The 27,601-nt window shown below is 43.6% G+C and overlaps 1 protein-coding gene across 3 annotated transcripts in view; it reads right to left on the bottom strand.

Annotated features, from left to right (window-relative positions):
* The window catches only part of grb10b (growth factor receptor-bound protein 10b), a 277,285-nt gene that overhangs the window by 78,417 nt on the left and 171,267 nt on the right, over nucleotides 1–27,601 (bottom strand). For all 3 annotated transcript variants that reach the window (XM_078538624.1, XM_078538623.1, XM_078538625.1), the window contains one exon: nucleotides 25,141–25,279. In XM_078538624.1, coding sequence (XP_078394750.1) covers nucleotides 25,141–25,279 — 139 coding nt within the window. The remainder of the gene's footprint in view (nucleotides 1–25,140; nucleotides 25,280–27,601) is intronic.

The following is a 27,601-nucleotide window of genomic DNA, read 5'->3' as shown; positions in this document are numbered from 1 at the left end:
CAAATAAGAAGGATATGGAGACATTGAAAAGGATATAAAAAAAGATGGTACAAAGAGCGAGTACTTCCAATTGTGGGGAACAGCAAAACCAGAGGCCATCAACAGAAGATAATCACTAAGAAAGCAAATTGAGAATTCAGAAGAAACTTTATCCAGGATCAAGAGAGCATGGAACTCGCCACAGAGAATGGTTGAGTAAAATAGTATAGATTTAAGGCAAGACTGGGTAATCATATGGGGATGAAGGGAATAGAGGATTATGCAATAGAGTAAGAAGAAAGACAGGAAAGACAGGAGGCAGCTCAGAGGAGCATAAATGCCAGTAAGGGCTAGTTGGCTGACTGGCAAGTTTCTGTACGGTATATTTTATTTAATTCAAAATATTTAGTTTGAGGAAACTGTTGCTCATCCAGTGCTGGACATCAGACAAGCAGTGTGGCAAATCAGGGGCACTGGAGGGAGTTGAGACAGTGTATTAGAGCTGGGTGTCAGGAGGGTAATAATCTTTGCATTTTTTCCTGCGAGGCAAGAGTGCCCTTTTCAATTCTGATCTACCAAACTGAAACATCAACCACAACTTCTTTGACCTCAAGTGTCTGCCATCCATGTTTTCACCATTTCTCTTTGCTATTGATGCCTGAACAGTTGCAATATTAACTGATTCTGCATGATTGAATGCGAATGGTTTAAAATTGAGGAACATTGAGGAAAAACTAGGTTCATTGTCATCTATGTCCAAGTGCGATGCCAAGTGGCGCAGGCGACTATGGTCTTCCAAACTTTCCGATCATAGAAACCGTTCAGGACCTCATTATTTGAGTTCTGGTTAAGCCAGTCTTTAATGTTGTCCAACTGCTTCCTTCACTGTCAGCTCCTTGCTCTTCTTCCATTGATCCTTCCACTGATTAGACGCCCCAACCATTCTGCATGGATAACATGTCTGAAGAACTCCATCTGTCTTCTCGTGATATTATTTAAGAGTGTTCTTGTTCTTCTGGCTTTATTCGGTACTTCTTAGTTAGCTCTTTTCTCCACCCAGCTTATCCTTGGGATCTTTTTAAGCACCACATTTCAAAGCTGTTGGTTTTCGTTTCTTCCTCTTTCCCAATGCTCCAAGCTTCACATTACCGACCAAACATAACAATTTAGTACAAAAGTAAAAATACCTGGAAAAACTCAGTAGGTCAGGCAGCATCTGCGGAGAGTAACACAGTTAACGTTTTGAGACCGTATGACTCTTCAACAGAACTAAGTAAAAATAGAAAAGAGGTGAAATATAAGCTGGTTTAAGCGGGGGTGGGACAGGTAGAGCTGGATAGAGGGCCAGTGATAGGTGGAGTTAGCCAAAAGATGTCACAGACAAAAGGACAAAGAGGTGTTGAAGGCGGTGATATTATCTAAGGAATGTGCTGATTAGGGTAGAAAGCAGGACAGGCAAGGTACAGATAGCCCTAGTGGGGGTGGGGTGGGGTGAAGGAATCGAAATAGGCTAAAAGGTAGAGATAAAACAATGGATGGAAATACATTTCAAAATAATGGAAATAGGTGGGAAAAGAAAAATCTATGTAAATTATTGGGGAAAAAAAGTGGGGGGGATCGGAAATGGGGTGGGGATGGAGGAGAGAGTTCATGATCTAAAATTGTTGAACTCAATATTCAGTCCGGAAGGTTGTAAAGTGCCTAGTCGGAAGATGAGATGCTGTTCCTCCAGTTTGCGTTGAGCTTCACTGGAACAATGCAGCAGGCCAAGGACAGACATGTGGGCATGAGAGCAGGGTGATGTGTTGAAATGGCAAGCGACAGGGAGGTCTGGGTCATGCTTGCGGACAGACCGAAGGTGTTCTGCAAAGCGGTCACCCAGTCTGCGTTTGGTCTCTCCAATGTAGAGGAAACCGCATTGGAGCAACGAATGCAGTAGACTAAATTGCGGGAAGTGCAAGTGAAATGCTGCTTCACTTGCAAGGAGTGTTTGGGCCCTTGGATGGTGAGGAGAGGGGAAGTAAAAGGGCAGGTATTGCACCTTCTGCGGTTGCATAGGAAGGTGCCGTGGGAGGGTGTTGAGGCGTATGGGGTGATGGAGGAGTGGACCAGGGTGTCCTGGAGGGAACGATCCCTGCGAAATGCCGCCAAGGGGGGGTGAAGGGAAGTTGTGTTTGGTGGTGGTATCATGCTGGAGTTGGCGGAAATGTAGGAGGAATATCCTTTGAATGGAGAGGCTGGTGAGGTGATAAGTGAGGACAAGGGGGACCCTATCATGGTTCTGGGAGGGAGAAGGTGGTGTGAGGGCGGATGCACGGGAGATGGGCCGGACACGGTTGAGGGCCCTGTCAACCACCGTGGGTGGAAAACCTCGGTTTAGGAAGAAGGAAGATATGTCAGAAGAACTGTTTTTGAAAGTGGCATCATCAGGACAGATGGGCCGGAGGCGAAGGAACTGAAAGAATGGGATGGAGTCCTTACAGGAAGCGGGGTGTGAGGAGCTGTAGTCGAGGTAGCTGTGGGAGTCGGTAGGCTTGTAATGAATATTGGTGGACAGTCTATCACCAGAAATTGAGACAGAGAGGTCAAGGAAGGGAAGGGAAGTGTCAGAGATGGACCATGTGAGAATGATGGAGGGGTGGAAATTGGAAGCAAAATTAATAAATTTTTCCAGGTCCAGACGAGAGCATGAAGCAGCACCGAAGCAATCATCGATGTACCGGAGAAAGAGTTGTGGGAGGGGGCTGGAGTAGGACTGGAACAAGGAATGTTCCACATACCCCATAAAGAGGGGGGGATAACTGGGGCCCATGCGGGTACCCATAGCCACACCTTTTATTTGGAGGAAGTGAGAGGAGTTTAAGGAGAAATTGTTCATTGAGAGAACAAGTTCAGCCAGACAGAGGAGAGTAGTGGTGAATGGGTATCGTTTGGGCCTCTGTTCGAGGAAGAAGCGGAGAGCCCTCAAACCATCCCGGTGAAGGATGGAGGTGTAGAGGGATTGGACGTCCACGTTCAAGAGGCGGCGGTTGGGGCCAGGCTGTTCTCATCGCATTCTGAGATCCACACTCAGTGCCATGCGCCACCATATGAACACACTCGACCTCTCCTTCCAGCAGCACCACCGCACCCTATTTCTAAGCTGCCCGTGCCCCCAGTTTCATTTTATTCTTCGTCTCATTCGATGCCTCAACAAGAAACTTTGTCTCTTTCTTTCAGGTGCAAAGGAACGCAAGCTCCAACAATTCATCAACACCAACACCCATCCAGGACCCTCCACCCCTGCCTGTCCCTCTGTCCCCATCCTGTCTTCCAATCCCAGCCCCGGCCGTGTATTCACCATACCCCCTGACCTTCCCCTCTCCGATGCTGAACGTTCAGTGCTCAGCAAAGGACTTAGTTTCATATCCCTTGCGCCCTCATCTCAATGAATTTCGGGCTCGGCACTATGCTGAACTCATCTTCCGTCGCCTTCGTCTCCGTGCTCACTTCTTTGGGCAGGAGTCCTCTCCCCGTTCAACGGATCCTTTTACTCACCTCCAGTATTCTCCCTCCACCTGGACCCCTCCCTCTGGATTCTTACCTTCATTGAGAACTGTCATCGTGACATTAGTCGTCTCAATTTCTCTGCTTCTCTAACCTGTCTCTCCCTGAACTTGCTGCACTCCATTCCCTCAGGTCCAACCCTGACAGTGTCATCAAACCTGCTGACAAGGGTGGTGTGCTGTTGTCTGGCGCACTGACCTCTACCTCGCAGAGGCTGAGCGTCAACTTGCAGACACTTCCTCCTACCTCCCCCGGACCATGACCCCACCACTGAACATCAAGCCATTGTTTCCAGGACTGTCACTGACCTCATCTCCTCTGGAGATCTTCCCTCCACAGCTTCCAACCTCACAGTCTCCCAACCTCGGACGGCTCGCTTCTACCTCCTGCCCAAAATCCACAAACAGGACTGTCCCAGCAGACTGATCGTGTCAGCCTGTTCCTGCCCCACGGAACTCATTTCTCACTATCTGACTCCATTCTCTCTCCCCTTCTCCAGTCCCTTCCAACCTACATCTGTGATTCCTCTAACACCCTGCATCATATCAACAATTTCCAGTTCCCTAGCCCCAACCGCCTCCTCTTCACCATGGACGTCCAATCCCTCTACACCTCCATCCCCCACCGGGATGGTCTGATGGCTCTCCGCTTCTTCCTCGAACAGAGGCCCGAACAATCCCCATCCACCACCACTCTCCTCCATCTGGCTGAACGTGTTCTCACACTGAGCAATTTCTCCTTAAACTCCTCTCACTTCCTCCAAATAAAAGGTGTGGCTATGAGTACCCGCATGGGCCCCAGTTATGCCAGCCTCTTTATGGGGTATGTGGAACATTCTTTGTTCCAGTCCTACTCCGGCCCCCTTCCACAACTCTTTCTCCGGTACATCGATGATTGCTTCGGTGCTGCTTCATGTTCTTGTCTGGACCTGGAAAAATTTATTAATTTTGCTTCCAATTTCCACCCCTCCATCATTCTCACATGGTCCATCTCTGACACTTCCCTTCCCTTCCTTGACCTCTCTGTCTCAATTTCTGGTGATAGACTGTCCACCAATATTCATTACAAGCCTACCGACTCCCACAGCTACCTTGACTACAGCTCCTCACACCCCGCTTCCTGTAAGGACTCCATCCCATTCTCTCAGTTCCTTCGCCTCCGGCCCATCTGTTCTGATGATGCCACTTTCAAAAACAGTTCCTCTGACATGTCTTCCTTCTTCCTTAACCGAGGTTTTCCACCTACGGTGGTTGACAGGGCCCTCAACCGTATCCAGCCCATCTCCCGCGCATCCGCCCTCACACCCTCCTCTCCCTCCCAGAACCATGATAGGGTCCCCCTTATCCTCACTTATCACCCCACCAGCCTCCGCATTCAAAGGATCATCCTCCTACATTTCCGCCAACTCCAGCATGATACCACCACCAAACACATCTTCCCTTCGCCCCCCCATGGCGGCATTCCACAGGGATCGTTCCCTCCGGGACACCCTGGTCCACTCCTCCATCACCCCCTGCACCTCAACCCCCTCCCACGGCACCATCCTATGCAACCGCAGAAGGTGCAATACATGCCCCTTTACATCCCCTCTCCTCACTGTCCAAGGGCCCAAACACTCCTTGCAAGTGAAGCAGCATTTCACTTGCACTTCCCACAATTTAGTCTACTGCATTCGTTGCTCCAATGCGGTTTCCTCTACATTGGACAGACCAAACGCAGACTGGGTGACCGCTTTGCAGAACACCTTCAGTCGGTCCGCAAGCATGACCCAGACCTCCCTGTCGCTTGCCATTTCAACACTCCACCCTGCTCTCATGCCCACATGTCCGTCCTTGGCCTGCTGCATTGTTCCAGTGAAGCTCAACATAAACTGGAGGAACAGCACCTCATCTTCCGACTAGGCACTTTACAGCCTTCCGGACTGAATATTGAGTTCAACAATTTTAGATCATGAACTCTCTCCTCTATCTCCACCCCCTTTCCGATCCCCCTTTTTTCCCCCCAATAATTTACATAGATTTTTCTTTTCCCACCTATTTCCATTATTTTTAAATGTTTTTCCATTCATGGTTTTATCTCTACCTTTTAGCCTATTTCGATCCCTTCCCTTCACCCCACCCCCACTAGGGCTATCTGTACCTTGCTTGTCCTGCTTTCTACCCTAATTAGCACATTCCTTAGATAATATCACCGCCTTCAACACCTCTTTGTCCTTTTGTCTATGACATCTTTTGGCTATCTCTACCTATCACTGGCCCTCTATTCAGCTCTACCTGTCCCACCCCCCTTAAACCAGCTTATATTTCACCTCTTTTCTATTTTTACTTAGTTCTGTTGAAGAGTCATACAGACTCGAAACGTTAACTGTGTTCCTCTCCGCATATGCTGCCAGACCTCATGAGTTTTTCCAGGTATTTTTATTTTTGTTTTGGATTTCCAGCATCCGCTGTTTTTTGCTTTTATAACATTTTAGTACGTGGATTCTCATTTCAAGACTCAAGCTGGTGTTTCTCAAAATGTTGCTCAGTTTTATAAAAACATTTTTGGCTCATCTAATTGTTTTTCGGATTTCGGTACTGCTTTGACATCGCATATTACTGTGCTTCCTAGATAGTTGAATTGATTTACTTGCTCCAACTTGCTTCCATTTAGTATGATGCTACATACTGGAATGTCCTTTTTCTTTGTCGTGATTATGGCGTACGTTTTCTTGCAATTGAGTGTAAGCCCAAATCTAACACTTTCCTTTATGACTGCTCTCATACCCGATTGTCACAACCTGATTCCAGTACATATTCCTGCTGAATTGACGATTACTTCCTGATGTTGATGAGATGCACTGCAACAATGTACCAAGACTCCTTTAACAGCAAAATCTGTGACCACTACCACCTAGAAGGACAAGGGCAGCAGATGCATGAGAACACCACCCTCCTGCAATTTCCACTCCAAGCCACCCACCATTCTGACTTGGAGCTGTATCGTCATTCCTTCACTCCTTCACATTCACTGGGTCAAAATCCTGGAACTCCTTTCTTAACAGTACTGAGAACATAGGAGCAGGAATAGGCCATTCAGCCCATCGAGCCTGCTCTGCAGACTTCTGAGCACTGTGGGTGTTCCTACAACACAAGGACTGCAGCAGTTTAAAAAGGTGGCTCACCAACACCTTTTCAAGGGTAATTAGGGATGGACAATTAATGCTGGTTCTGTCAGCGGCACCTGCATTCCATGAACAAATTTTTTTAAAAATCTTCCAGCATTTTTATGAGATGATAATGTTGGAGTTTATCAGATGCTTCAGTATAATTAATAAAACATAGCTAAAGGCCGTTTTGCATTTCAATAGCCCCTTCTGCCAAGGTTTTCAGAAAGATAGATCACATTTAGTGTTCCTTTATCTTTCACAAAACCAGTGTTTGTAATCTCTCATTTAATTTTCTCTCAAGCTCTGGCCGTTGGGATTCTGAAGATGACCTTTACTACATGACTCAATTAAGCTGATTGTTCAATGTATCTCGCATTTTATTGTCTCTATTTCTTTGGCTAAGTGATAAAAACTGACTTAGTTAGATCTTCAGGGGTAATGCCAGCATCGTAGATCTTGTTGCCGATAATTCAGTTTTTAAGTTTCCAGTTCATCTGTTATTTTAATAATCCCTTTCATTATTTCAACCGATCCCAATGCTTTTCCATTCTCCTCCTTCTTCAGTGCAAGTTCCACTTCTCGCAAAATTTCTGGGCCTCAACCTTGATTTTTGATTGGAGGCTGAGGTCGATGTTATAGTCGTACAATTCTTTTCTGTATTCACTGCAGCTTTTCCTGATTTTCTGCTTTTCCATTAGATTTAAACCATCCTTCACTTTCAAACATCCACTGGAGCTACAAACTTCTCTTTCCTGAAATTTCATTAGCAAGTTGGTCAATTACCTTAGGATGCGATTTTTAATTTGTCTCAATTGAACTGCATGTCATTCAGCCATTTTTCTTTTTCTTCTATGCACTTCATTTTTATTTCCATATTCAGTCTGTTATATTCAGATTCTCACTTTTTTCACTTTTCTCCTTTCTACCATCAAATCCATAATTTCTTGTCATCCATTTTTGCCTGAAATGCTTAGCTTTTGTTGGAACCAATTAGAGGTAAAGAACCGCTTTCAGTACTACAGGCGGAAGTAACAATGACTGCAGAAGAGGAGTCTAACATGTTCAAGGAGGTCTTAACGCAAATGGCAAAAGTTAAGGTTCCAACAAACTATAGGTTACAGTTAAAAATGAGGGATGAAAGCTACAGTATTGAGGGGCAGAATTTTCTGTGCCCGCTGGCATCGGGTGTATTCGGTGGCATGAGCAGACAATACAATGAGAAGGCCAAAAATCGGTTTCATGACATTGTGAAACCAGTTTGTGATCGTCCTCTCAGCCCGTTGATAACGGGCTGCGTTCCCCACATCAGACGTCAAGAAACTCATTGTAATACATCAGCATGTCATTATAAGGCCAGTCCACTGGACTCATCCTCCCCCTTCCCCGATGGATCGTCCGTCCACGTCGGCAGGAAAACACGCTGGTGCAGAACACGTCTTGACAACCGTGACGTGCAGAAGTTGGGACTTACCTCCAGGGCCTTGCTCACATTGTGGGCATCTGAGGAGCAGAGGATGCTGGAGCCCAACAGCTGGTGGAACGTCCATGGCATGCACGGTGGATTCTCATGGACATGGCTCTGCTGCGAAGCAGCTCACAGATGGTGATCGAGGTGGTGGGGGAGAGGAAGGTCTAGGATAGACTGGGAGAGGAAGAGGTGCCAGGGAAAGGGCGGGGGGGAACAAAGATATCAGGGGGTATGGAGGGAAGAGGGTAATGGGGGAGAGAGCAGCAACTGGGGAGGTGGGTGTAAATGGGGTGGGAAGGAGTGCGGAGAGGGGAGGGAGTCCAGGGAAGGAGTGTGGAGATGGGAGAGAGTAAGGATGGAGAAAGTAGTAAAGGTGGAGGAAGGAGTAAGGGTGGCTGAGGGAGTCCAGTGGGGGTAGGGGGAGTGTGATGTCTGCACAAATGAGGAATCTGATGGGCCCATGACTGCCTCCTGGGGAGAGAAATGAGGGCGGGCATGGTATGAGGAAATGCTGGGAATGACCAAGGGCAGAGTGAGGCAGTAGGGTGAGAGGGTGGTTGGTAGCTGTAGAAGGGACGGCAAGGGTGGTTGGTGGGGACTTGGAGGCAGACACAGACTCTGGGGGTGGGAAGGAAGAGGTCAGGGAAGTTAATGTACATTGGGGTGGGAGTTTTGCGAAGGAAAGGAACGTGCACATTCACCAGGACATCCCCGAATGAAAAGGGTTGTGAAGGGGAGGTGAAAAGTGATGTGAGGGGGTCAACTGTGATGGGGGGAAAAAGGAAAAGGGTGACTGGGGGAGGGTAAAGGATGGGGAAGCGAAAATAAAACCAAATTAGCACCATGCTGTCCAAATTGAAAGTGAAACGAGAGTGATGGTGGGCGAGATCAGGCACTGTATGGGAGTGTGATCAGAGGGTGGGCAGAGATGCAGGTCAGCTCAGATGGTCAACTGAAAGCAGGCAGCATTGAAAATACTCATGACATTGAGATGAGGTGCGATACGGGAAGGATCCGTGTGCACGGGAGAATGTTCGCACAAGGCTCCAAAAAGCCCTGCCACACACACCCTCTTCACCCTCCAGAATCACTCGTGGGCCAGCTGCTCCCTGTGCGGTGACAGAGGACAAAGCTGAGGGGCTCACAGGCAAAGGGGACTTGGAGGGAGGGGGTAGTCTCCCTCTGGATGATCCAGGGGTGTCCAGCTGCCACTCTTCCGCCCTTCAGGTGCCCGAGGGCCCCAGCCTGACTCGTTGAGGGGAAGGCACACCAGGAGGAACATAGAGGTGCCCAGTTTCCCTCTCGTGTTGCCACCGCAGGAATTCACCCATGGCTTCTGCAATGAAGTGCAAGTCCGCACACATCTTTGCGTTCTGCTGGACCAGGGTCTCCATTGCATCCGCCATCCGCCCCGTGAGACCTCCATACATGCATGTGGGCACCATGCACTCCTCCAACTCACGAGCCACTGTTGAGGGCTTTCAACAGCTACACGTGATGTTCCCCTGCCTTCTGCTAATTCTCCAGGATGAGTTGGAAGGCCTAATCCAGAGGCTTGTCATCTGACTCAGACCTCACAGGTGCCTCTTTCCCAGCAGTCCTCAGAGTGCTGGCAGGCTCGGCTGAGTCTGGCTCCTCCTGCTCCGGACATGTGTCCATGTGGCGACCACCAGGTTGTGAACCCAAGCCTGCTCTAGATCTATGTCCCACTGAGTTTTCTCTCTCTGCACTGGTGTAGGGTGTGGGTAAGCACTGTGACGGGTCTCCCAGGCTGCTTATTTCCAGCTCTTCAATGGAGGAGTCGTCTTGGCTGGAGGTGAGGTGATGGAACTGAGAGAATATCTGGCTGAGGGTGTCAGTCACTTGGCAGAGCTTCCTGTGAACCAGAGATAATTAGCACATAGCAGCAGAGTCAAAAGCAGCGGAGATAGCACTCAGTTGCATTGAGAGTGAAATAATGTGATGCAGGATCCTCAGGTGGGTGTTTGCCACCAACCTCGATGCAGGCAGGGTCCACGTCCTCACCAGTCAGCACGATGGCACGCTCCTCAAAGTGAGTGAGGGGCCTAATGTGGGCCACTCCACCCCCTGTTGCGGCACCGGGTCTTCTGCAAGGCCATTGGCGCTAACCACTGCTGCCACCTCCTCCCATGCCGGATTGGTGATCCAGCTGCCCATCCTGCGGCCAGAATGGGATAGAGGACATCACTGCAGGCCTCCACGGCACTCGAGAAACATATCATTAAACCTGGGGGCTGCAGCAGTCTTCTTGGCTTTCAGGGCCATGTCTTCTTTGCAGCAGTCCTGGGCTGGGAGCACAGAGATGTGTGCATGGTTGCACTTAAAATGTGGCGCCTGGCATGATGAAGCAAATGGGAGCCCGCCCACCATGGAAACAGTGTGTTCCCTGGGAATGCATAATTAATGTGGTGGGTTTGGGATGATATGGTGTGAAAAGCTGTCATTGCAGCCAGTGGGTAAAACGCCCGCCCACTACCGCACTTAGTGCAAATCTGGGACGATTCTGTGATTCCACCCTAAGATTATATCACCAGAGTAAATTCACGAGGTTTATTTAAAAGTAAATCTTCATACCATTCTCAGCAGTATAGATACAAAGTTCAGTCTTCACTCTGAGCATATGTATCATAATGTTATGTGGCAGTACCACTTTGCTAAATGATATAGATCCAGAACAGATTTAACAGCCCAAAACTGGGCATCCATGAGGAACTGTGGGTTACAGCAACCGCATTATATTCAGCCATAATCCGTAATCTCATGGTCCAGCATATCCTCCACTCTACCATTAGTATCAAGCTGGGCTCAATGAGGAGTGCAGAACAATGCGCAAGGAACAGCACCAGGCATAAAAATGAGGTGCCAAGCTGGTGAAGCTACAACACAGGAAAAGCGGAAGAGCAGGCAATAGATAGCTAAGCGATCCCACAACCAATGGATCAGATCTAAGATCTGCAGTCCTGCCATTTTCAGTCATGAATGGTGGTGGACAATTGGACAACGAACGGAGGGGGGTCCACAAATATCCCCATCCTCAATGATGGGGGAGACCAGCACATCAGTCCAAAAGATAAGGCTAAAGCATTAGCAACCACCTTCAGCCAGAAGTGCCGAGTAGATGATTCATCTCGGCCTCCTCCTGAGGTACTCAGCATCACAATAGGCCAATTTTCAGCCAATTTGATACACTCCACATAATATCAAGAAAACGGTTGAAGGCACTGGATACTGCAAAGGCTATGGACCCTGATAACATCCCCACAATAGTACTGAAGATTCGTGCTTCAGAACTAGCCATACCCCTAGCCAAGCTGCTGCAGTATAGCTATAACACTGGCATCTACCCGAAAATGAGTAAAATTGTCCGAGTTTGTCATGTCCACAAAAAACAAGACAAATCTAATTCGGTCAATTACCACTTTATCAGGCTCCCCTCTTTCAACAAGAAAGTGATGGAAGGTGTCATTGAAAGTGCTATCAAGCAGCACTCAGTAATAACCTACTCACTGGTGTTCATTTTGGATTCAGCCAGGGTCACTCAGCACCTGACCTCATTGTAGCCTTGTTCCAAACATGGACGAAGAGCTGAACTTGAGAGATGAGATGAGAGTGACTGCCCTTGACATAAAGGCAGCATTTGACCAGATGTAGCATCAAGGAGCTCTAGCAAAATTGAAGTCAATGGGCATTGAAAATCCTCCGACTGGTTGGGGTTATACCTAGCACAAAGGATGATGGTTGTAGTTGTTGGAGGTCAATCACCTCAGCTCCAGGACATCACTTCACGAGTTCCTTAGGGTAGTGTCCTGCGACGACTCAAATACTGAAGCAGTCTGTGTCCATATGCACCAAGACCTAGGCAACATTCAGGCTTGGATTGATAATGGCAAGAAACATTCATGCCACCTAAGTGGTGGGTGAAGACTATCTTCAACATGAATCTAACCATCGCCCTTTGTCATTCTATGGCAATACCATAATTGAATCTCCCACTTTAAACATCCTGGCCATTACCATTCACCAGAAACTGAACCGGGCCAACCACAAATACTGCAGCTACAAGAGTAGGACACAGGTTGGGAATACTGTGGTGAGTAACTCATCTCCTGGCACCCAAAGCCTGTCCACAATCTGCAGGGCACAAGTCGTGAGTGTGATGGAACACTCTCCACTTGCCTGAACGAGTGCAGCTCCAACAACACAAGAAGTTCGGCACCATCCAGAACAAAGCTGTCCACTTGATCGGCGTCCTAAGCACCAATTTAAACATTCACTCTCCACCAACGATGCACAATGGCAGAAATGTGCACTGTATACAAGATGCTCTGCAGCAACTTACCAAGGCTCTTTGGATAACACTTCCCAAACTTCTCCCAACTTGGAGTACAAGGGCAGCAGGTGCATGGGAACACCATCAACTGTAAGTTCACCTCCAAGCCATACATCATCCTGATTTGAATGATATCGCCATCCCTTCACTGTTGCTGGATCAAAATCCTGGAACACTCTTCCTCACAGCAGTGTGGGAGTACCTGCACCAGATTGCCTGCAGCAGTTCAAGCAGTAGTTTAATGCCACCTTCTCAAGGGCAATTAGGAATGGGTGACAAATGCTGGCCTGGACAGCGATGCCCACATCCCATAAAATAATAAAAAAGAAACTTCAATGATGGAACCACAGAATGTGACAAAAATAGAAACAGACCATTTGATCACATGCCAAACCTTTCAAACTTAACTAAGGCACCAGGTCCATTCTTATGCTCTGGCTCACTCTCCATATATGGCTCTCATTATTAGTTTTTAATTGCCTTTAAAAATAATTTATGGACTTGGCTTCTACAATAGCTTAAGATATTAACTTGGGAAAATAATTGCATGTTATGCGATTTTTTAAATAAATAAGTCAATAGAAACTAATGCAAGAAATTCTTTTGCCAACATTCCACCTGCACCATAAACAAGTACTCAACTGTAATTTGAATTACCATACACACGACAAAATAATTTTAAGCTCACATACCAAAAACAAAGTAGGCAGTAAAAAGTCTAATTAATAGTGCCATTTGAAGTAATTTAAATTCGTTTTAATTTAAATTAAAACAGGTCCTCAACTTTCAAATAATCCATTTCATATAGCACACGTTACAGTAACAGTACATTTAAATTAAAATTTCATTTTTGATGTGTACTTGTTCCTTTATGAACAAGCTGTGCCTGAAATTAAAAAAATAAAGCGGATGAACATTTGACACAAGTCACCGAATGCAAAGTTCATTCCCACTTTGCTAAAATCAGTGGAATTAGAGAAAAGATGGACTTAGGTGAGTACTTTTCATTTCAAGTGCATTTTTTCTAAATAAGTAGAAGGGAACAGTAATTGATTTGCTGGTATTAAGTTAAAGTAGCTTCTTAAATAACAGTTCAATGTTATGAATAGCACAAAGACTCTCAAATAGGGTTTCAGAGACTCTCCAGTAATGTCCCTGAGCAACACAAGAGCAATGCAGCTGATCTGGGGCCTTGACTATTCACAATCTGCATTTGTGACTTAGACAAAGAGACCTAGACTAATATATGGAGGTTTGCTTATGATAAAAATCTGGGAGGGAACATAAACTGAGGATGACACAAAGAGGGGGATATAGACAGGTTAAATGAGCAGATAATAGGGTGGCCAATGGAGCATAATGTAGGGAATGTTGGAAGGCTGCTTGGTGTCTCATTAAGAGGTCTGGAGGCTTGTATGGCTGAACATAAACTATAACCATAGAGCTATATACATCTTCAAGGTACAGCCCTGCTTGGGTGCTGTCTCCATGTTGGGTTCTGCCAGACACCTCTACTGTACTCAGTCTTCTATCCACATAATATTTTGGGTGGTACTGTGCTTCAGTCCCACATTAACACGTAATCTGCCCAAATACCCTAATACTGCACTTCCCCCAAGTCACTGGAGTTGTGGAGGCTAAATCACAAAGTATTTAAAGAGGAGGTAGATAGATTTTTTAAGTATCGGAGTTGAGGGTTATAAGGAGCTGCCACAAAAGTGGAATGAGGCTTGGGGCAGATCAGCCATGATCTCATTGAATGGTGTGGCAGGTTTGAGGGGCTGAATGGCCTACTCCTGCTCCTATTTCTTATGTTATGTTCTAAGCCCTTACCCAAATATATTTACAATACAATCTTCTTGACTTGCTATCCCTTCTCCCCCACCCCCCTCAAGTCTCTGGCTTTATATATTCAGCCAGTCTGGACGTTTGACAATTCTTCCAGGTCCCATACTTGTCACATTTGGAGGAATGATAGTCTCAGTTGTATTGGGTTGACTTTGTTGGTTAGGCATTGAAATTGTATTATTCTGTATTTCCAGCACTTGGATTTCTCCATTTGCTTTGTTTTTTGTGCTCCTTCAACTTGCATTTCTCTTTATTGACACGTCATCTGCCTTGTTCGACACCATGGGTTTGTCCCATTCTTTCCAAAGGGAATGTTCACTCCATTCTTTCCAAGAGTGAACTTGGTTTTTTTTTCTGTGGGGTCCGCCATGTTCTTCCTGGAAATTGACATTTCAAAAAAATGGAACCTTCATTTCCTCGTTTTACAATTTCAGGCAAATATTTGTTTATTCTCTTATTTCCCAATAATTTTTCAAGCTTATGGATGCAGAGATTCAGCTCAGCAACTACTCTGGGGAAACAAAAACAAAAATAGCTGGAAAAACTCAGCAGGTCTGACAGCATTGCATCTGCGGAGATGAACACAGTTGACGTTTTGAGTCCGTATGACTCTTCATCAGAACTAAGGAATTTCCTTAGTTCTGATGAAGAGTCATACGGACTCAAAACGTCAACTGTGTTCCTCTCCGCAGATGCTGTCAGACCTGCTGAGTTTTTCCAGCTATTTTTGTTTTTGTTTCAGATTTCCAGCATCCGCAGTATTTTGCTTTTAACTACTCTGGGGAGTTCAGTTGTCTATTTAGAGTTATCTATCATTTTTCACAATACTTAATATGTACTTCTGATACTTGAAGTTCATCAAGTTCTAATTTTTCATTAGCAAACTCATCTTTCATACGTGAATGTTGGTTTGCTACACTGGACAGTATTCACTTAGAAGGGCCTAATTCCTGTGTGCTACTCTTGAAACTCTCATTCTATAACTGCATTTCTGCTAATTGTTTCCAAGACTTTTCACACTCCTTTGTGAGAAATTCTACTTTCTCTCGTCATTCTAGGTTCTTGATTTTTATTTCAACAATTTCATTTTTCAACAACTCAATAAGTTCTCAGTAAGTTCAAGACATCCAGCACTTTTCCTTAAGCGTCGGATTTGCATTTTCTGATCTTATTTTGGTCTTTTCTTTCTCTGTCAGCAGCAGAGCTTTGTCCTTGTCCTTCATTTTGGTTTCACTGTTGGCCAGGTCTGCCTCCGGTGAAGTCTTAACTTGTTTCAGTTCTGTGATTGTGCTACTCATAGCTTCATTATCTGCTCACAGCTTGGAAAGTTCTATGTCTTTTCCTTACAACGCCTCTTGTCCATTCAGCTGATTCTTCAGCTCTTCAGTCTCTCTCTTGCACCTCTGGCTTCCTCCTGGAATAGAGAACATTGCCGAGTCTTCTCTGCCAACTGGTTCTTCAGTTCTTTCAGAGTGACATCAAATTCATTTTGCTTCTCTTAGTCGTATTCCAGAGGAACAAACGTTAACCCGAGGGACCCTTGTAGCATGTGAAGGTCCTTAAACAGGTTTTCCTTTTCTTTGCAAAGCTCAATTTCTTCATCGAGTTTTATGATTCAGAGTATCTTCGACTTTGTTCTGCTGTTCTTCTATTCTGCTGTTCAAGGCAGTCTTCATTTCTTCAGCAGAATGAAGAGTTATGTGCTCCTTTTTGAATTTGACTTTTGAGGACAATCAGCTGCTCTTTCAACTGTTCATTTTCTTGTTCATCTCTTACATCTCACTCTGTGCATCAGTATATTGTCAGTACTGATAGTTCCAATACAGCTTTTTATGAAGTAGTAGTCAGCATCTTTTTAACTCATGTTTTCCCAGGGGCATGTATTGATTCTTCAAAAAAGTCTTAAGGCCAAAACTTCGAGTACATTTTCTGTCTGCTGTTGTGCCTGGCTGTACTTCCCACTTCAATTACCAACAATGGAATTCAGAGTTGTTATTTTCTCCTTGCACTTTTCTGGAGATATGTACTGAATCTGCACAAGATTCAGATTATCACTTATTGCATTCTTTTCAACATTCAACCTTTCTGGTTCTTTCAAAGCCTCTTTGCACCTTTGCAGCACCTCAGAAATTTGTTTGTTCAGACCTTGGACAATTTTGATCCTTGATGGTTTTAGTTTATCATGCATTTTCCAAGATACATACCCTATTTGAATGCTGTGTTTCAAGTCTTCCAATTCTGACTTTATATGACCATTTTTCTGTCTTACTTAATTTTCTTTTCCAGGGTTTGTTTCTTTTGGATTATATCAGATAGCCTTCCTTCATTCAGAGGCCAGCTACTCACTCCACACTGTCGCCTGCTGCTGCAGTTTCAAGATTTCCAAAATTGCTTATTTTTGAGACTCCCAGAAAGTTGTGTGTTTCTCTGGTACCCTCATGTCGTTTACTGGAGTGTAGTCTTTTTCGCCTTTGGCACTTGACAGGGGGTTTTCTGTGCTTCTTTTTAAGCTGAGTGCGCTCCACAACTTGAAGATTAAAATATTCGGCAAGGGCTTCTAATAACTCAAAGCTGGATGAGGATTCCTCAATACCTTGCATTGGGATTACATCATCAGCAAATAGACCAAGCAAGTATAAAAATGTATTAAATTGGACTTCTTCTGATTTCTGACTTAGACTCGATGTACTCCTGTAGTTTAAAAAGTCTCTTCCCAGGACACTCAATTTTCTGTTAGGTTTGGTCCTTGGGTGAGTCCAAACTGATCTGGTAGTATTAATTTACTATCCATGGCCATTTTCCATAAGGGGGAAGTATAGCTTTAATTTTTTTCTCTCTCTTCCAAGATGACGCTGCCTTAACCGTCCCGTCACTACTACTTCCCCCATCTTGGCAGGTTCCCATAGCGATCACTGGCGCAACTCTTCAAAGCAATCAGTTCCCCAGGAAATCCTTAAACAAGCTGTTTGGGCCAGGTACTTGGTTCTTGTAAGCCTGGGAATCAAATGGAAGGTGATTTTCAGACCTGCCCACCAATTTAAAAACCATTTTTCCTTTCCTTCATTTGAGCTAAGCCCCACTGTGTGATGGCGCCACCTGTGGATCCGCTACAGCCTTCTTCCAGTGACAGTCTGGATTGTGAGTGCTGATCCCAAATGCTGCCGATTTTAAAAGGTAATTTCTGTCTTTTTACTGTATTTTGCTCACCCTTTTTGTGTTCTGGCTAGGTCCCTTGACTCTGCATTCATTCAGTTCTTCGTTTCATCTGCACTCTGGATTATTCTACTGCCTTTCAGCCAATCTTATTTTTGAATTTGCGCAGCCTTTTGTGATCTCGCTAGGTCTCATGATTCTGCGTTCACTCAGGTCTGACAATGGAGCTTTTTTAGATGATCTCCAGCTACATCTTAGATTTAGATACACTTCTCGCAGGTCAGACAGCAATTTCTTTACTTTTACATGCTTTGAGGATTTTGGGGTCCATCCTTCACTGCCACCATGTTGTAAGGTTGTTTGGTGTCTCACTAAGAAGTCTGGAGGCTTATATGGTACAACTCATAACTATATACTTCTCCAAGGTACCACTCTGTATGATGCTGTCTCCATGTTGGCTTCTGCTAGACTGTTCTACTGTACTCAAAGTCTACTATCTTGTGACACTCTACATCATACCATGGGTGGTACAGTTTTCAAGTCCCATGTTAACCCTTGTCCGCCCAAACACCGTTATATTACAGGGGAGAGAGAGGTTATTTATTTAGGTAAGAATAGAAAAGCTGAATATTTTTTAAAAAGGTATGGAACTTCGAACTTGATTTTGAGAGGCTCAAGTGTACTTGCACAAGGAACACAGAAAAGATTGCTTGCCGTATGTGCATGCTATCAGGAAGGCAAATGGCATGTTGGCCTTTAGTGCAAGTACAATAATAAAGAAGCCACAATTGTATATATAGAGCTTTGATGAGACCACACCTGGAATACTATATGCAGTCTGGTCTCCAAAGCTAAGGAAGCATATACTTACATAGAAGGCAAGAGAGCGAAGATTCACTTGATTGGTTCCTGGGATGAGTGGGTTGTCCCTATGATGAGTGACTGAGTAATGAGAGCCAATCACTCTCTGGAGTGATTAGAAGACCGAGGCAATCTCAATGAAACATACAAGATTCTGAACAAACAAGCCGTTGTTTCCCCTGGCTAGGGAATCTTGAACACTGGGACACTCTCAAGATAAAGGGGTTCGATCATTTAGGACTGAGAAGAGGAGAAATTTCTTCACTGAGGGTTGTGAATCTTTGAAATTTTCTGCCCAAATGGTTGTGGATGCTTCATAGAGTATATTCAGGGCTGTAATACTGATTATTGGCTTCTCAAGGAATCAAGGTATATGGGAAGCAAGCAGGGAAATGGAGCTGAGGCAAATGATCGTACTTAAGGGCATAACAGGTTCAAGGGACCTTATAATCTGCTTTGTACCAAGTTACATTTTTAATGTCACTAGGAGGAGTTTAAATGTTTCATCCCATACATATAATTTTTGGAACTCTTTCCAGAAGTATATATTTCTAGGACTTGGATAATAGTTACATAGAAACATAGCAAATAGGTGGAGTAGGCCATTCGGCCCTTCGAGCCTGCTCTGCCATTCATCATGAACATGACTAATCATCCAACTCAATAGCCTGCTCCTGCTTTCTCCCCATATCCTTTGATCCCTTTCTACCCAAGAGCTATATCTAACTCCTTCTTGAAAACATACACTGTTTTGGCCTCAACTACTTTCTGTGGTAACGAGTTCCACAGGCTCACCACTCTCTGGGTGAAGAAATTTCTCTTCATCTCAGTCATAAATGGTCTACCCCATATCCTCAGACTGTGACCCCTGGTTCTGGACTCCCTCCCAATTGGGAACATCCTTTCTGCATCTACCCTGTCTAGTCCTGTTAAAATTTTATAGGTTTCTATGAGATACCCCCTCTCATTCCTCTGAACTCCAGCAAATATAATCCTAACCGGCTCAATCTCTCCTCATATGTCAGTCCCGCCATCCCAGGAATCAGTCTGGTAAATCAAACAATGCTACATAATATTTTCCTTCGTTAAAGTTTATCCTCAAAACACACAATGTAAACACTACGTTTTCCATCTGGATGTGGTTTAAACATTTTTTCCCCCAGAACAGAAACCATGAAAATAATTTCATTTAAAAAAAATCTAAAGCCAATGATAAATATGTCAAGCTAATGCATCAAAATTGTGCGTCTTTAAATCACTCCTAGTGCAAAATGGAAAACCAATGCCGATTTCAGAGTTTTATCTTCAAGACCATTATTTAAATCAAAGCTGGTGACTTTCAAAACAGTTTGAAGCTGTTTTCTGTGATGAGATTTTGATTGCCTAGTATAGTACCAACAGGCTTTTTATATTAATAGCAATCTAGAGGTCAAATCTATTCAGTACTAGAACATTTGAAAGAAATTTCACAATTTAAACATAAATAATAGTAGGTAAGCCATTTTGTCAAGGCAAAACTTCCACAAGTGAGCAATTACATTTCAAAGCATTGCACTAAAACATAAACTAGAATATAAAAGCAGGGATGTGCTGCTGAGGCTTTATAAGGCTCTGGTCAGAACACATTTAGAATATTGTGAGCAATTTTGGGCCCCGTATCTCAGGAAGGTGGTGCTGGCCCTGGAGAGGGTCCAGAGGAGGTTCACGAGAACGATCCCAGGAATGAAAGGCTTAACATATGAGGAACGTTTGAGGACTCTGGGTCTATACTCGATGGAGTTTAGAAGGATAAGGGGAGACCTGATTGAAACTTATAGAATACTGAAAGGCCTGGATAGAGTGGACGTGGGGAAGATGTTTCCATTAGTAGAAGAGACTAGGACCCAAGGGCACAGCCTCAGAGTAAAGGGAAGGCCTTTTAGAACAGAGATGAGGAGAAACTTCTTTAGCCAGAGTGGTGAATCTATGGAATTCATTGCCACAGAAGGCTGTGGAGGCCAGGTCATTGAGTGTATTTAAGACCGAGATAGATAGGTTCTTGATTGGTAAGGGGATCAAAGGTTACGGGGAGAAGGCGGGAGAATAGGGTTGAGAAACTTATCAGCCATGATTGAATGGCAGAGCAGACTCGATGGGCCGAATGGCCTAATTTCTGCTCCTATGTCTTATAAAACTGGGAACTGTTTTAATTTGCACGATAAACTAACTTAACTACCTGCATATACATCTTAAGATTTTGTTAATTACATTGTTTTCTTCAGATCAATTTTTAATAGATATTCTAAGAAATATTTGATACAAGTTTTTAAAACGTACCAGATGGTTTTGATTCAATGGGATAAATGAAAAAGATGAATTGCTTAAGTGAAAGTGGCCCAGGACTCAAGACTGTGGGTAACTTTGTAATGAAGCCCCGATTAACCATTATAAAACTGAACACAAGCTAGAAAGACTCAAATGAATAATAAAATGTACGCACCTTAATTTTGAAAAAGCTAGCTCAAAAGGTACAAAAATTAATATACATAGTATACTATATTCATACTGTCAGAAGTCATACATATTCATAAAGACTTGCTGGCTGTCGTAAAATAGTTACAAAGTAACACTTAGCTTAGTATATCTACTGGTGTGGTGAAACTGGGTCAACTGCAACATTCTGGAACTGTTAAATTATATCTTAACCATCCTGTATAAAGAAATGCAAATTAAATATGAACCTAGCACTTGTAAGTACATAATGTTGCCGTTCCAGAAGCATACCCAGATTAATGGGGAGGGTTAAAAGAAGTAGGAGACTGCAGATTAGAGGATTATTCTTGTCCACCACCTGTTATTACTGTGTTATCACTTTGCTCAATGCTATACCTATCAAAATATTGATGCTTGAATGAGGGGGAAGAAAATGAGAAAGTGACTATAAAATACTCAATTACTAATTTTTTGCAAGGATGTTTATTTTGATTTACCATATCTGACCATTCATTTTCAAAACACATCTGACTCTCACATCATCAAAACACATCATTGAATGGCCATATATAAAACTTCACACTGTATATTTAATGAATTGAAAATGGTTCAAGTTAGCCTGACTGAAACCTGAGTGCAAGCAGGGTGCTGCATAAATTGCCCAATTAAAATACGATCAGTGAGTTTCGGGTTTTGAATGAGAGCCCGGCAACTGACGAATGAGAAATAGTGGGCAGTTGCAGAAAAAGATCTATAGCTACAAGCACCCACACAGTTTCAAAAAAAAATGCAAGATAACAACCTTCTATAAAGAAAAAAATCCTTCCAAGTAGAGTTAGGCAGTGTGCCTTGTTCCGCAATGAGGCCATCATGATTCTTCTGCATTAAGAAAGACCGTGGGGTGAGTCCCAGTTTGACAGTGTTCGATATTCCAACACTTTCACCTTCCTTTAGCCTGACTAACTTTTCTGATACCAGGCTTTTATTTATTGGCCTGGATTTTGTGATCAGTGGTGAAGCAACAGCGCTCGTCAGCGACTTTGAAGAAAGTTACTCACAAAGACCTAGCAATCTCTGTGGCATGGATTTCACCTTTCTGAAGTTAATCTGAACCTGGTGCCAAGTGAAGCAATATCCAGGCATCCAGCAGTGATGTCATCAGGCTAAGCAGCCAATCAGCTTATAGGATTTTCTTACAGTAAACCAGGAAGTAAAATATTGTTCATTTCTTATAAATTTGAGACACAAAATAACACATTAAAAGCTGAATATCAAAAACTTGAAAAGTTATGGTAAAAGCATTGAATCTTAATGAAAAGAAAGAAATTCTACAAATACAAAACTAGTTTTCCAGGGGCAGAAAGGCAGAAGTTATGACTTCATATGCAATTAAAAACCCAATTACTCCTCTTTAACCAGGGTTTTTGTAGCAGCAATGTTAGTGTAAAAAGGCAAATTGTCAGTTCAGTGATTTCTAAAGATTGCTATCTGCGGAGACCATAGCACATCCTGTGGAGGAGCAGAGAATCAGTGATAAGTTCTGAATTTCCAAGTTTAATTGTATGTGGATGCCACAAGTTGCTGTCAGTTTCACAGGGTAATAAAGAGTGAATGTTGACAGCATTACTGTCATTACAACTGCATCATATTGCTCATTTTGTCTTTAACCAATTGAGGAGTTACCTTGCCCTCAATAGTCTCTTTTGTAAATATTTAAGTGAAGAGTTTAAGTATTGCCACCAATTTCCATTTTCACTGATACACACCATCATACTCACAGTGCATGCACAGTGGCACTTGGGGGTTAGTTCATATTGTTCCAAACAATTGACTTTCTTTTACTTCCTTATAGAAGATGATTGATAACAACCACAACAGATCACTTAAAGAGGTCACTTGATTGTGATTAAGCAAGTCCTCAAAAATTCTGGGCAGCCTTGCACAGCAATGAAGGACATAAAAAACAGGGGCAGGAGCAGACCATATAATCCCTCCAGCCTGCTCCATCATTCAATACAAACATGGCTGATCCTGGGCCTCAACTCCACTTTCCCACCCTCTGCCCGTATCACTCGATTCTCAGACACCAAAAATCTTTCTAACGCAACCTTAAATACATTCAATGACAGAGCAACCACAACTTTCTGGGGTAGAGAATTCCAAAGACATTTCTTCTCATCTCAGTCCTAGATGATTGGTCCCTTATCCTGATTCTGTAACCCGTGTTCTATGTTCTCCTGCCAGGGAAAACAACCTGTGTCTACCCCTTCAGAATCATGGATGTTTCAATGAGATCCGCTCTCATTTTTCTAAACTCCAGAGAATATAGCTCCAATTTACTCAGCCTTTCATCATATGACAGCCCTCTCATTCCAGGTACCAATCTAATGAATCTTCGCTGCTCTACCTCCAAAGTAAGTATATCCTTTCTTAAACATGGAGGCCAAAAGTGCACAGTATTCCAGGTGGGTTTTCACTAAAGCCCTGTACAATTGTAGCAATATTTCTTGATTCTTGTACTTAATACCCTTGCAATAACAGCCAACATGACAGTTGTCTTCCTAATTGCTTGCTGTACCTGCATGCTAACTTTGTGTCATTGTGCTAATACACCCAACATGTACATTTCGAAGTTTCATGCCATGTAAAAAATATTCTGCTTTTGATTCTTACTACCCAAGTTACACAACTCTATGATCCTACCTAGAGAGACTAAGCATGAAGGCAGTATAATGGATGAGATAGTGGGAAAGGGAAGAGGAGAGCAAGGATAAAGATAAGGATGACAGTTATGAATGCAGTTTCCAGACCGCCACCTTGCACTGCCTTGGCCACAGAGCATAGTAATCTGGAATATATGGGACTCATTTTAGAAAGAAGGATATTCCGAGTATCAAGTGTATTGGCAATAGTACCGATACTGCTATAGGATGGTGGTTCCGTGGAGTGCATTAATTTGGATAACCATCTGGCAAAAGTGAGAACCACCATGAGCATGTGGAAACTCCATGGACTTTTGCAGCATAGCCTTCCATCAAATACTCAGAAGGGGATCCAGACAAGTTCTCTCTTCCAGTTTTGAGTGCACAGACCATGGCCATGAGGTAGACTTTTTCACTGGCATAATGAGGTCTGCTGCCACACCAACCAGAAGACATAGTGAATCACCACCTTCTAGTAGGGGCATGCGAGAATGGGCAGGGATTATACTGTTGCCTCAATGTCAACAATTCCAGTCTCTTTACTAGGGCTGCCTCAAGTCTGCAGAGATACCTCAATGACCAAAGACCAAGGCTGCAGACAGAAGGATTCATCTCAGGGCTCAAGTTTGAGGGAGAAGGGTCTTGTCAATCCATAGAGACTCCCATTCTCACACAGTGCAGCCTGTCACCTTTCAGTGCACCACTGGGAGTAGGACAATGACAGGTTTAAGAACATACACATTACATGAGAAAATGCCATAGCAGCAATACTAGGCATTCTCAGTCACACGATTTGACACTGAAAATATGGTTAAACTGAATTGTGTACAGATTGTTTGTTCTTGAAAATGCATACAAGCATGTTTCATCAGGTGGCATAAATATGATAAGCAAGTAGGCTAAAAGATTTAATGCACTTCAGTGTTGTTGTTGTTGACAGGACTGTTAATGTGACAGCCATATTCCCAAGTTAAAAGGCAAGACCAGCTTAGCTGTGTTCTATTGCAGGTTTCTATCCAGCGTCTTGAAGTACTGCTTCAATATATTAGTGTGCTTAATACCAACTCAGGTAGATGCCAGCACATTATAACTGTGCTCAGATGCTACCCTGGGCGCAGTGTACAGTTAATTGTTCTAATAAAAATCCGTGATTGCCCAGCAAACCACCTTCACACTTGGAAGAAACATCTCCCATAGAGAATACCCAATAGCAGCCGAGACAGCATTTAAACTAAACATTGTTCCATAATAATACAAACAACTTACATAAATGACAACTTAATCAATACATGTGAGCTACAGAAAGACTCATGGAGGCGGGAATACTGAAGGAAGTGCCATTATATACACAAACAACATCTGGCATCAGATCTTCAAGAGGAGTAATCACTGCCTTTTACTCCCTGTTGGTAACCTCAGATTATGTTCACGTTTTACCAAATGCAAAGAATTTATTATTTTCAATATAAGTTGAAAATATTAATTTGAAACTTTCTTGCAGGCATTATCAGGAAAATTAGGAGATAACTTATCGCACTAGAAATACGTGGTGATTCATTCATGTGTAAAGTGGTTCACATTTTGAAGCAGCATTAAATGCATTTATACTCACATGATTATGGGCAGGTGGATCCTGAGGCATAGAACCAGGAGTCAACACTGGAGAGCTGGCGGGGCTGCACAATTCTGGGAAAGGGTTTGGGATGGCAGGCAATGATGATGTACGGAGCTGATCATCTTCCTGAAGTCTTCTGTACATTAAGATTAAAAGATTGTACACAAAAATTTGAGTTGAATAATTCGCAAGTAAACTTTTGCATCAATCAGTGGGTATCTGCAGAATTTACGCCATTCTACCACCTGTAATACAAGAAGCTTTTACAATTGATATGAATACTACAATCTATTGATAGCTTGTGCCCAACCTCAAGTCTGAAAAAGCTTGCACTGTTTTTCAGTTTTACAAAACTATTTCAATGAGCAACATTAGAAAGGGAATTTAGTGTTAAAAGTTTGAATCAAATAGTATCAATTAAGTAATTTTGAATTAGAAGTATACTGTCGTGATCTCTTGCGAGATTGCTCCTGTTATGTCATGGAACATGAGAGTATGAAAAACACATTATACAATATACTCATCTGATCTCATGGCATTGTTAATAGACAAATATTTGTTAAATTGTGCCAGCCTACCATTGCACATAAACAGCTTAAGCTGCTTTTTAATTCATTCATGGGATGTGGGCATCACTGTTTATTGCCCATCCCTAATTGCCCTTGAGAAGTGGTGAGCTGCTTTCTTGAACTGCTGCAGTCCTTATGGTTTAGATACACCCAATGCTGCTGGAGAGTTCCAACACTTCGAAACCAAGACAGTGAAGGAATAGCATTAGCCCAGAACTTCCGACCTCAGGACTGTTGTACCCCAGAGGTACCCCCCAAAATGTGCTAGGGGACCCCTCAAAGAGGAAGTAACAAGCAAGGTCAATAAAGGGAAACCTGTAGATGGGGTGTGCTTGAATTTTCAGAAGGCATTTGTTAAGGTGCCAAGTGAAAGGTACAGGACAAGATTACATGGTGTATGGGTAACATATTAGCATGGATAAATGATTGATTAGCTAACAGGAAGTAGAGTAGGAATAAATGGGTCTTTTTCAGGTTGACAAGCTATAACTAGTGAAGTGCCAGAGATTAGTACTGGGGCCTCAACTATTTACAATCTACATTATTGAAGGGACCGAAGGGACCAAATGCTTGGTAGCTAATTTTGTCAATGACACCAAGAAAGTAAATTGTCAAGAGGAGGCAGGGAGTCCACAAATGGATACAGACAGGCTAAGATAGTGGGCAAAAATCTAGAAGATGAAGGATAATATGGGAAAACGTGAACTTGTCCACTTTGGCAGGGAGAATAGAAAAGCAGTATACTATTTAAATGGAGAGGGATTGCAGAATTTGGTGGTACAGAGGGATCTGGGTGTCCTGGTATATGACTCAGGAAAAGTTAGTAAGCAGATACAAATGATTAGGAAGGCAAACGGAATGTTGGCATTTATTGCAAGAGAAATGGAACATAAAGGTAGGAACATTTTACTGCAGCTGGAGAGGGTCTTGGTGAGACCACATCTGGAGTATTGTGAACAGTTTTGGTCTCCCTTTTTGAAAAAAAGATATAACTGCATTAGAAGCAGTTCAGAAAAGGTTCACTCAACTCATTGTTGGGATGAGGGCCTTATGAAGAAAGGCTGAACAGGTTGGGCGAATACCCACTGGAGTTCACAAGAATGAGAAGTGATCTTATTGCAACATATAAGATCCTAAGGGGATTTGATAGGGTAGATACCACGAGGATGCTTCCACTTATGGGAGAGACTAGAACCAGGGGACAGTTAAGAATAAGGGCAGAATTTTCCGCTCCAGAGATTCAGTGGTGGGTGTGATTAGTGGTGAGTTTCCAGTTGGTTGGCGGGTTGGGTTCTCAAGTCCAATCTTCTACTTGAAACTTTATTAATTATGCATAGGTAAGCTGCTCGCTGAATCACATGGTGGGGCAGGGACCAATTCATCAACCTGTCACCTCATGGGGTCGAAGTTTGTGGCACCATATTTAAATGCCACCTGAACATACACATGCAGCGCAGCTGTGTGGTTGGAAGTTCCAGAGGTGACCCCAAGGAACAAGAAGAGTGCATCAAGATTTAGCCACAGCTCCCTGAGGCTAGAGGTATCCACCAGCACCAGGAGATTCTTCTTCCCAAGGAAGGATCCAGAAGGTCCACCAACTTCACCTCATTGGCCCAAGAGGCAGTAATGAAGGTCAGCTCTGCGGGCAACTGTCAGAGAAATGCCATCCAGTGCAGGAAGAGGATGAATGATCTCATCCACACTGCCAGGGTAAGTCAACCTTCAGCTCAAACTCTCACATGGCATTATGTACTCAAAAGCTTCACACAATTCAGGAATTGCTCACAATATTAACGGGGGGAATATCAGCATTGAAAGACTATTCACCAGCATATCATCTATCATCCTGCAGAAACAACATCTTCAGCCCTTATTGTGGTGGTGGTGGT

This window comes from Cetorhinus maximus, chromosome 3 (genome assembly GCF_964194155.1).
Source record: "Cetorhinus maximus chromosome 3, sCetMax3.hap1.1, whole genome shotgun sequence".
Classification (NCBI taxonomy): Eukaryota; Metazoa; Chordata; class Chondrichthyes; order Lamniformes; family Cetorhinidae; genus Cetorhinus; species Cetorhinus maximus.
Note: the sequence above shows the minus strand (reverse complement) of the source record. Positions and strands in the feature narration are given on the sequence as shown.